Source organism: Papaver somniferum, unplaced genomic scaffold, assembly GCF_003573695.1.
Source record: "Papaver somniferum cultivar HN1 unplaced genomic scaffold, ASM357369v1 unplaced-scaffold_125, whole genome shotgun sequence".
Lineage (NCBI taxonomy): Eukaryota > Viridiplantae > Streptophyta > Magnoliopsida > Ranunculales > Papaveraceae > Papaver > Papaver somniferum.
In genome coordinates this window covers 5,576,204-5,586,914 of record NW_020621603.1, presented here as the reverse complement: position 1 = coordinate 5,586,914, position 10,711 = coordinate 5,576,204, and the positions used below count along the sequence as shown (strand labels likewise).

At 38.5% G+C, this 10,711-nt stretch overlaps 1 protein-coding gene across 1 annotated transcript; it reads left to right on the top strand.

The window, feature by feature from the left end:
• Positions 1–1,034: 1,034 nt before the first annotated feature.
• Positions 1,035–4,330, top strand: LOC113331492 (probable LRR receptor-like serine/threonine-protein kinase At1g14390). The gene is made up of 7 exons (XM_026578200.1): positions 1,035–2,452; positions 2,567–2,700; positions 2,821–3,064; positions 3,158–3,351; positions 3,481–3,533; positions 3,643–3,754; positions 3,887–4,330. The coding sequence occupies exons 1-7, from the start codon at positions 1,231–1,233 to the stop codon at positions 4,139–4,141; spliced, it is 2,214 nt and encodes a 737-aa protein (XP_026433985.1). The 5' UTR covers positions 1,035–1,230; the 3' UTR covers positions 4,142–4,330.
• Positions 4,331–10,711: the final 6,381 nt, after the last annotated feature.

The following is a 10,711-nucleotide window of genomic DNA, read 5'->3' as shown; positions in this document are numbered from 1 at the left end:
GCATTCATCTACGTTCAACCATTCTTGGCCAACAAATAACTTTCCTGCATTCATCTAGTCATTTCACAATTTTAAGTGTAAAATGGATGGTCAACACGGTCAAACAAAGTCAATTGATTGACTGGACACCAAACTCAAAGTTGGACAAAGTTAGGCACCAAACACAAAGGTATACCATTTTGTGGGCACCAAAATCAAAATATCCCTTAAATTATGGAGACTACCCTTGAACTTTATCAAGGGACGGCTACATTTCATTATTTTTATGACGGATATAAGCATTTTTGAGATAGGAATGTCTCACATCAGTACTAGTAAAGCTATCATGGTCCATCGACCTCGTGTATCTGGACCATGGTTGGGGGCATTGGATGTTATTCGTTGTCCAAGTTGGTGGCTCAAACGGCAGCCCATCTTTATATTGCATAGGCGTATTTGCTAATCTGTATTTGTGTGAGATCTACGGATACTCTCCTCTATGTGGCAAGTGAACCCAAGAAATAATATTAGCGCCCTGACACCGAGAAATGGTAAGAACCTAAGGACAAAAAGGATCTCCTGAAAGAAGAATGAATTTGTGGTGGAACCAACAAAACCACGGGAAAGTGAACCAAAAAGAAAATAATACCATATAGTACTATAGAACAGTAAACATTAGTCAGTGTCGACTGACATCGGTCCCGTCGTTGCTGTTCACCGAAACGAATCACTGGTACAAGACGATCCACCGTATCATCCACAGCCGTTCATTTATGGCTGTCGACTACATCACATCCAACGGACAAATTCTTGTATATCGTGCAAAATCAACCTGTCTCGTGCAGCAAAACACGCGACGTGTAAACTGGCGTAGGGTCGTGTAACTATAAATTTTAGGGCATACGGCTGTCATTTCCGATAAAGTTAGAGGATTCAACCATCCGCACACGTACGGCACGTGACGACGCGTTACTCCTACTTAAGTCGATCGATAACCGTAGATCTTACTCATTCTAGCTGTCTTGATTGTTGACTTTTCAGTCAGTGTGTAGCGTGGACTCAGTTACTCCCTTTTCTCTGAAACTCTAGCTCATCATTCTTTAAAGAATGATTTCATCACCACTTCCCCTTTTTCAATGCCATTCATTTATTACCAAAAAACAGAAAAACTTTTCTCCATTCCTCATCATATAACAAACTCTTTACACTGAAAATCCAAAGTTTTCTGATGATCATCACCACATTTTCATAATGAAAAACTTGATTTTCTTAGTCTTCTTCTCACTAGTTCTTGTTCTACTTCCAGGTACTTCATTGAGTCAATTGAGTCCATCAGAAAACAGAATTCTACATCAAATCCAGAAAGTTTTAGAGTATCCGCCATCACTTGATACATTTACAAACTGGACGGATTTTTGTACCTTACCTTCAACAGACGCTCTTACAATTACTTGTTCAGGAAACCATGTAACTGAACTATCCATTGTTGGTAACAGAACTAGAACTTCTTCTTCTACTGAATCTTCTTCTTCACTGTCAACTGGATTCTCGATTGATTCATTTTTCACTGTTCTTACTAAGCTCTCCAGTTTGAAGGTTTTATCATTAGTATCGGTGGGATTACGGGGTCCGCTGCCGCCGAAGATTAGTCGGTTTAAGTCGCTTGAAGTATTGAATTTGAGTTCTAATTTCATTACCGGAGAGATTCCGGGGAGTGTAAACAGGTTGCAGAATCTTAAGAGTCTTGTTTTGGCTGATAATTTGTTCAATGGATCTGTTCCGGATCTTAAACCGTTGAGAGTTTTAGAAGAATTGGATTTGAGTAGTAATGCTTTAGGATTTCAGTTTCCTTCTATGAGTAACAAGGTTGTAACCATTTTGTTGAAGAACAACTCATTTAGATCTTTGATTCCTGCTGAACTCAAAGGATTTGATCAGTTGAAGAAATTTGATGTCTCGTTTAATCATTTTATTGGGAGAATCCCACCTTATTTGGTTTCATTGCAATCAATTGAGTACTTAAATGTGGCTGGGAATCAACTCACGGGCACTTTTCCGGCGGATGTTTCCTGCGGCGGTAAACTCGAGTTTGTTGATCTTTCGCATAATTTGTTGAGTGGGAAGTTGCCGTTATGCGTTGAATCTAATTCGTCGAGTTGTGTTGTTTTGTATTCATGGAACTGTTTGGCTGATGGGAATTTGAAGTTTCAGAATCCAAATTCTTTTTGCCATGAGGAAGCATTAGCTGTGAAGCCTCCATTAAGGGTCCAGGAGAAAGCATCAGGTATCAAAATCGGGCTCGTGCTTGGTATTATCGGCTGCGTCATCGGAGCCATGGGGATTCTAGGAATGTTAATATTCATCATAATTCGGAGAAAAGGAAGAGAGACGACAGAACACAATATATATGAAAAGGCAGATGTTAGAAAAGACTCCTCTCTCAGGCTCTCACCCCAACTCCTCACTGATGCAAGTAAGACTCTTTTTCGTGTCGTAATTATGTCTTCAGTTTTGTGTCTCCTTTGTTGTTGATTGTTTCTTGTTCGTGTAGGAGTCATTGACTTAACATGAATTTGTTTTCTGATAGGGCATGTATCTCCAGCAATGAGAGTGGGTGCACTTGGGCTCCCAGAGTATCATGTTTTCGATTTCGACGAAGTTGAGGAAGCAACAAATAACTTCGACCCGGCAAATTTGATGGGAGAAGGGTCTCAGGGTCAGGTATGCAAAGTTAACAAATGTCTTTGCTCAAAAATTTTATGCTTTATCTGAGCAAAAATTTATAATGATGTGGGTTTAGTTCATAGGTTAATCCAATGCTATTGCAAATTCTATTTTCAGCTGTACAAGGGTAGGCTAAGAGAAGGTTCAGTGGTCGTAGTGAGATGTTTAAGATTAATGCCAGGACATTCGTCTCAGAGCCTATTGAGACACATGGAAGTGATATCAAAGCTTAGGTATCGACATTTGGTTAGCCTTCTTGGACATTGTGTGATTAATCATCAAGAATACTCTAATGGGGCAACTACAATCTTCCTTATCTTTGAATTTGTTTCAAATGGGACACTACGCAGTCATCTTACTGGTAAAAAGACTTTAAACTGTTTTTTTTTTCTTCAGGAAACGAGATATTGCAGTTTATCACACTGTATAACTCTTGCTTCTCGTTGCTTTGCAGATTGGAGGAAGAAAGAAGCTATGAAATGGTCTCAGAGAATGGCGGTTACTGTCGGTGTGGCAAGAGGAATACAGTTCTTACATACTGGAGTTACACCGGGTATCTTTGGAAACAATCTGAAAATAGAGAACATATTATTAGACGAAAATCTCACAGCAAAGATCAGTACATATTTTCTGCCCATACCTTTTGTTGTAAGTCCAAAATTAGTTTATTCCATTTTGAGTTTAAAATTTTAATCTCAGACATTCTTTAAGGTTACCTGTTTTTGGTTGCTAAGGGTGCACCCTTGATTAATAATATTTGCTTCTTGAATCTTGTAGGTAGGCTCAGAAAGCCCTTTCAAAGGTCTAGAATCATCCGAGCGCCTTGATGGGTATGTTCATTCTATCCGTATAACTCCATTAGAAGTGATCCTACACCCAAATTGTGATATATGAATTCATGGGTTTGTGAACAACGGTTTTTGTATTCCTCTATTGCAGAGCTGTAGATGGCGAGAAGGACGATGTTTATCGGCTGGGTGTTATTTTAGTGGAAGTTATCACCGGTAAATCATCCACTTCCCAGGATGAAGTGGAAGCCCAGAGACTTCAGGTACATTCTTAACTTTTTTTCTCGCATTAAGCATACCGAATCAGTATAAAAGTAACATTGGAGTGCCAGATAGTATGTTTCACATTACAGTCGTTTGAACTAAATTTTGTGTTCTGACTTTAATTATGCCAGCTGGAAGATGCCTTGACAAACGCCTCATCGCAACTACTACTAAGAGAAGTGGCTGATCCTTCACTTCGCGGTACCTATTCTTTTGGGTCTTTGAAAACAACAGTGGAGATCACAGTAAACTGTCTGTCAAAAGATCCTAGCCAGCGACCATCAATAGAAGATGTATTATGGCATTTGCAATATTCAGTTCAAGTTCAAGAAGGATGGATGACGAGTGGTGATCTGTCCATGTCACAATCACACGGCTTGAGCTAACTCTTCCTGTTTGGAGAATTCATAAATGGCTTGTACATCTATAACCTTAAATCTGAGTTATTTTTTTTCTTCTTAATTATGATTTTTGAACCTTCCTTATAGTCAATGAAAATCTTGATGGCCAACAAAAGAACAAGGCTCAGCCAAAACTAATATGACTGCCTAAGAAGACGCTGCTCTTAATTTAAATAGCAATAGAAATTTCTAAATAACTTATCCTATAAGTTCCAAGGTAGAAAGATGAAGAACAAAGTAGAAACTAGTTGAATCTAAAAGATGGTGATGCACAAGCTGCTCTTAACTATTTTAAAGGCATGCATAAAGAAAACCCAGCATTTTCTTACAAAGTGCAAGTTGACGGAAATAACCAAGCTTGTAATTTGTTTTGGCAGATGCTAAATCAAAACTATATTTCAGGTTTTTTGTTGTAGTTATTTGTATCGGTACAACATTTCGGACCAATAAGTATGGTGTAACCTTGTGCTTTGTTTGTGAGCCTCGATTACCATGGGATGCCTGTTTTATTTGTAATAGCCTTGCTTGTTATGAAATTACTAAATCAGTTATGTGGGCTTTTGAATAATTCTTGAATGTCATTCCATTTTTTTCAGACCAGACACAAGCAATTTGCAATGTGATACAACAGATAATGCCAAACACACATCACCGATTGTGTCTATGGCATATATACACAAATGCCGCTAAAAATCTTGTTCAATGATTGTCTGCGATAATCATCTGCAAGATGCTTCGCCGCATTTTGATATATATGCCATAAGTACATAAACGGTGAAGCGTGTTTTGCATTACTAGTTGTGTGGCACGGTTATTTGAAAATAGGCTCTTTGGATGTTTTCCTGACACTGCACTAAAATAACTATTCAAAATCCCGCACATATGATTCATTGGTTTGATCGACAAGTACGTTTTTCCGAAATAAAACAGACATCCATAGTATTAGTACCAAGCAGAACCGAGATGAACAACAACAGCTTCCACGGGCACTCATTCTTATAGTAATCCAAAATATGGTGATGCTCAAGCTGCTCGATGTCTGTTTTACTTGTAAAAGCCTTACTTGTCGATGAAATTAATGAATCATTAATTTATGTGGGCTTTTGAACCACTTTTTAGTGCAATGTTAGGAAAACAAAATAACATCCAAAGACCATTTTTTTAGCCTCGCGTTTTTAGGGGCCACCCGAAAGAATTTAGGGGCCATCAATTTATACCCAGTCAAATACTCTAGTTAAGGGGTACCCTATATGATATTGAAGTTACATAAATGCCCTTCTGGTAAAACTGTATAAAAACCAAATCAAAAAAGATTCTACTCATTTCAACTCTTCTTCTTCCAGTTTCATATTATCTTCCGATTGTGGAAGAAAAAAAAACTTTCCCTCGTTCTTGTGTTCAACCGAAACATCGCAGCGAATCGTAAAATCAAAACATCGTCGATTCGTTTATAAAACAATGGATAAGGGAAATGAAACCCACAGACCTAGAACCAAAAACGTTGCTCGGGGTATCGATCCAAAGATTGGGATTTTAGCAAGAAATAAAGAAATTGTTGCTGCAAATGAAGAAGAACGCGAAGAAGAAGTACCCGTCGATGTAGTTGGTGGTTGCGATTCCGATAGTCAAACACTTCGTCAACTTCAAATGGCCCAAATTAGGTAAGAATCTATCATTTTTGGGGTTTATTTCGCTTTAATTCGACGAATCGAGAAAAAAAAATTCTAGGGTTTTCGGTTATTTATCCAGATTCGGGCGATATTCATGCTTATTTACTTCCGAATGTAGTCGTGTTCTTCATTTCTCAAGAACATCGACAGTATTCGGGAGAAATATTTGATGGTTATCGGACGAATATTGTTGGTCATATCTTTCTGGATACAAACTGGTAATAATCGGTAGTTTAATGAATTTTTTGGCTCCCGAATATATTTAAGTAGACACAGAGTATTCGGAAGTACACTCACTACCGAATATATATATATATATATATTGAAAAAATCTCAAAATTTCTGATATAGGAAAAATCCCATTTTGGGGCCAGTATTTATTCAGAAGACAATATAATGTTTTGTACCTCCGATTGTGTAGGATAAAATTTTAGAGTTTCTGAACTCCAGTTGATGAATATTCGGTTGTAAACATGTTTAGTTATATTCCGATTGTTTTTCATTCGGGAAAAATATGTGTCTTCTTACTTCCGAATTTGTTTATTCGGGTTATAGTTTTGTACTTTTTCTTCCGATTGTGTAGGATGAAAAATTTAGAGCTTCTGAACTCCAATTGATGCATATTCGGTTGTAAATATGTTTAGTTAGCTTTCGATTGTTTTGTATTCGGGAACAGTATGTCTCTTTTTACGTCTGAATGTGTACATTCGGGTTATATTTCCATACTTTGACTTCCGATTGTATAGTTTGTAAATATTGTTCCTTTCTTTGTTGTTTAGACAAAGTCGAGAAAGGAGGAAGAAAGTGACAGCTAGTGCTAGGAGGGAAAGGAGTGACAAAGATAATTCAAGTGCTCAACAAAGCTTACAAGAACAAAGCAGTCAACAAGGAGTGCAACCAAGTGCTGAACAAAGTGTAGAACAACAAGGCAGTGAACAAGGGGTGCAACCAAGTGTTGAAAAAGCCGCTCAACAAAGTGAAGAACCAACTGCTCCACAAGTTACACCCCACCATGAAATTGAACCAGTTGATCCAGTGCCAAGAGTAGAAGAAGAAGGACAACCAAGTGGTACCCAAAAAGCCAAAAAAGGAAAAGATGGTGTAAAGAAGGATATTGCTAAGAAAGCATCACATCTTGTCCCTCAGCACTTGAAGAAGAAGGGTATTCCAGCAGGCACAATCCTTGGGCTACCGGCGGATGGAGGAAAATTGCTATTTGGATACAAAGACTCATGGGCCAGAGAAATATACGAAACTGAGGTAATAAATTACTATTTTTTATTAATGTATTGTCTATGTGTTATATCGTAATATTTGTATTAAGGATTTTTTTATGTACTTTAATAGGATCATCAAGATGCGGTCCGTCTACTCAAACCTACCTCCGCACCAACAAAAATGCTTGCGTGGCCTTTATCCGGTGAATGTGAAAGGTTCAAGTCAATTGTTTCCAACTCGGGGTTATCTAATGCCGCCGAGAATTCATTGTTGGAACATGATCGTGTGGCCATATCGGCGTTCGTGGAGAGAATGTATCCTGAGACCGATACTTTCCATATGCCGTTTGGGGAGATGACGATTACTCCGGATGATGTTGTGCAGATTCTTAACCTTCCCGACCAAGGCACAGCTGTGAAGTTTAACTACACAAAGCAGTTAAGTTGGGCACAACTTTATGCTCTAACTAAAAAGTGCTTAGGTTGGGATGAAGAGACAACAACAGCAGAGTTTAGGAGGCATGCAAGTTACAGAACAAGACAGATCAACATTACAGCTTTGATGAATATGTTCCGAGGAACCTTGGAGAAGGAAAAGAATGGAACGTTAACTGATGAGCAAGTGAACCACGCTGCCACCGCATATCTCCTTTGTGTATTGGGATGTGTCATATTCCCCAATACTTCTGGCAACCGGATCGACGCCAACCTTATACAACTTTTGGATCCTCTCCATGAAGTCGGTGACTATTCTTGGGGCACGGCATGCCTAGCATTCTTGATGGAAGAGTTGAGAAAGGCTTCGAGGCTAGGAACCTGCCAAGTTGCCGGGAACGTGGCTCTATTGCAGGTTTTTTCTTTAACTCTATAACTCACTCTATAGTTATTCGGTAGACAATACATATGATGCATATTCATAACTCCAAATGACGCATATTCGGTAGGAAATGATCCATCTCTTTTTCCGAATGTTGGTTATTCGGTGGCTAGGTACTTATTTTGTTTTCCGATTATATATAATCGGAAATATTCTTTTTATATTATAACCGAATATACAGGCCAGAAAAACTATAGATTACTGAACTCCAAATGACGCATATTCGGTAGGAAATGATCCATCTCTTTTTCCGAATGTTGGTTATTTGGTGGCTAGGTACTTAGTTTTATTTCCGATTATATATAATCGGAAATATTCTTTTGATATTACTACCGAATATACAGTCCAGAAAAACTATAGGTTACTGAACTCCAAAAGACGCATATTCGTTAGGAAATGATCCATATATATTTCTGAATGTTGGGTATTCGGTGGATAGGTACTCAGTTTTATTTCCGATTATATATAATCGGAAATAATGTTTGGAAATTACTACCGAATATACACAATCTATTTACTAAAACTTGGTTTCTTATGTATATAGGCATGGATCTATGACCACTTCCTTATCCTGAAGTTGGCCGGAGAGAACCCGGGGTGGTGCAAAGGTACTCCTAGAGGAACAAAGTATATATTTGAAGACAACCGTTCTAGGACAAAAGAGCAGCAGTTGATTTGCATGAGGGAGATTTTGGACCAATTGAAGGCCTCAGACGTATGATTTGATCCATACAAGGAAGATCGAACCAGTGGGCATATAAATGTTCGGTCGTACTTGTCCCTTTATTTTGGACCATTGTGGCACCCCACAGGATATGTGATGTATAACCCTCTAGGGTGATGCGACAACACGGGTATATACAACATCAACCTGTGGAGAAAATGGGGGATTACTACAAATTGGAGTTGGAGTTGTGCTCTTCTAGTGGTGATAATCTCACGATTGTTCACACAGGCCCACCTATTGTTCTTGATAACTGGGATAAGAGGAATGACTTCATTATCGACACTGGTAGACGAACCACCCGAGGTGATGAAAATTCTCCAGACTATATGATTTGGTATAACAACGTATCACATCCTTTGGTTATCCGTGAAATCAAATCCAACACTACTGCGGCGGGTTCAAGTTATAATTGTATCATCAAAGACAAACCAGCTGGTTATGATAGACTGGTGCATGTTCTTATATTTTTGTTCATTTTATATTATTCCTATAAATCTTAGGTAATTACTGTTTGATGTTATGTTATTACGTATAAAAAACAGGTGAATAGGTTCAAGCGTGTTTCCAAAATGTTAACATGCCTGAAGAGCGGAGATCCCATGCCAGCTGAGAAGATCAAAGAGGCTAGAGACCTAGTTGATAATATGGATAACGAAGATTATGCTGCCCAGTTTGGGGAGAAAGTCACGAAGAGGCATCCGCCAAAGGTGGCAGTATCAAAGACGGGTAAAAGAACTCGAGCTTCATCGAGCGCTGAAGGTGCTCCAACTGAAGGTGCTCAAACCCGTGGTCGTGCAGGACTGGGAGGTAGTCACGGTCGTAAAGTAAAGAAGAGCATATAAATGACAATGATTTGTGTTGTACATTCGGAAGTTTGGGTAACTAAGTTTACTTCCGATTATTGCAAGTTCAAAATTTGAAAAGTATCACAAATTCTGATTTTTGGGCCATCGTACATTCGGAACTTTACAAAAAAAAAAATATCCTCCGAATATTACAAGTTCAAAACAAACCATGCAGGTTAGACAACCCATATTCGGAAGTTTGGGTAACTAAGTTTACTTCCGATTATTGCAAGTTCAAAATTTGAAAAGTATCAGTTTTTCCCAAATTCTGATTTTTGGGCCATCGTACATTCGGGACTTTACAAAAAAAATTATCCTCCGAATATTACAAGTTCAAAACAAACCATGCCATGGCTCTAGGTGGTTCCAAGGGCCAATATAGAAGGTTAGACAACCCATATTCGGAAGTTTGGGTAACTAAGTTTACTTCCAATTATTGCAAGTTCAAAATTTGAAAAGTATCAGTTTTTCCCAAATTCTGATTTTTGGGCCATCGTACATTCGGGACTTTACAAAAAAAAATTATCCTCCGAATATTACAAGTTCAAAACAAACCATGCAGGTTAGACAACCCATATTCGGAAGTTTGGGTAACTAAGTTTACTTCCGATTATTGCAAGTTCAAAATTTGAAAAGTATCAGTTTTTCCCAAATTCTGATTTTTGGGCCATCGTACATTCAGGACTTTACAAAAAAAATTATCCTCCGAATATTACAAGTTCAAAACAAACCATGCCATGGATCTAGGTGGTTCCAAGGGCCAATATAGAAGGTTAGACAACCCATATTCGGAAGTTTGGGTAACTAAGTTTACTTCCAATTATTGCAATATTCTTAGGTTCAGTCGCATCTTCAAATTCGGCTTCCGAACGCTCGTGCCTAGACAATATTCTTTTATTAGAAAAATACTCCTTCAACTCTTTTCTTTGGATGGTCCTCGACACTTCGGTGTTCGGCCTACCGGTGTTCTTTTGCTTAATAGGTTCATCAACCTCCCTTAAACAAGGGTGAAGGGCTTCCTCCAAATTATGCATCAATATTTGCTTTTTGGTGTCGTTTGATGTAGCGTAACGCTCGGCTATTCGTGCACACAATTCCGACTCCAAGAAAGACGGACCATCAACTACCGGGGTGTTCGGAGTGAAATTTAATTGCTTCCAAAATGGATGAATATCATTGATGTCAATCACTTCAACATACCTACCCAACTTATGACGAC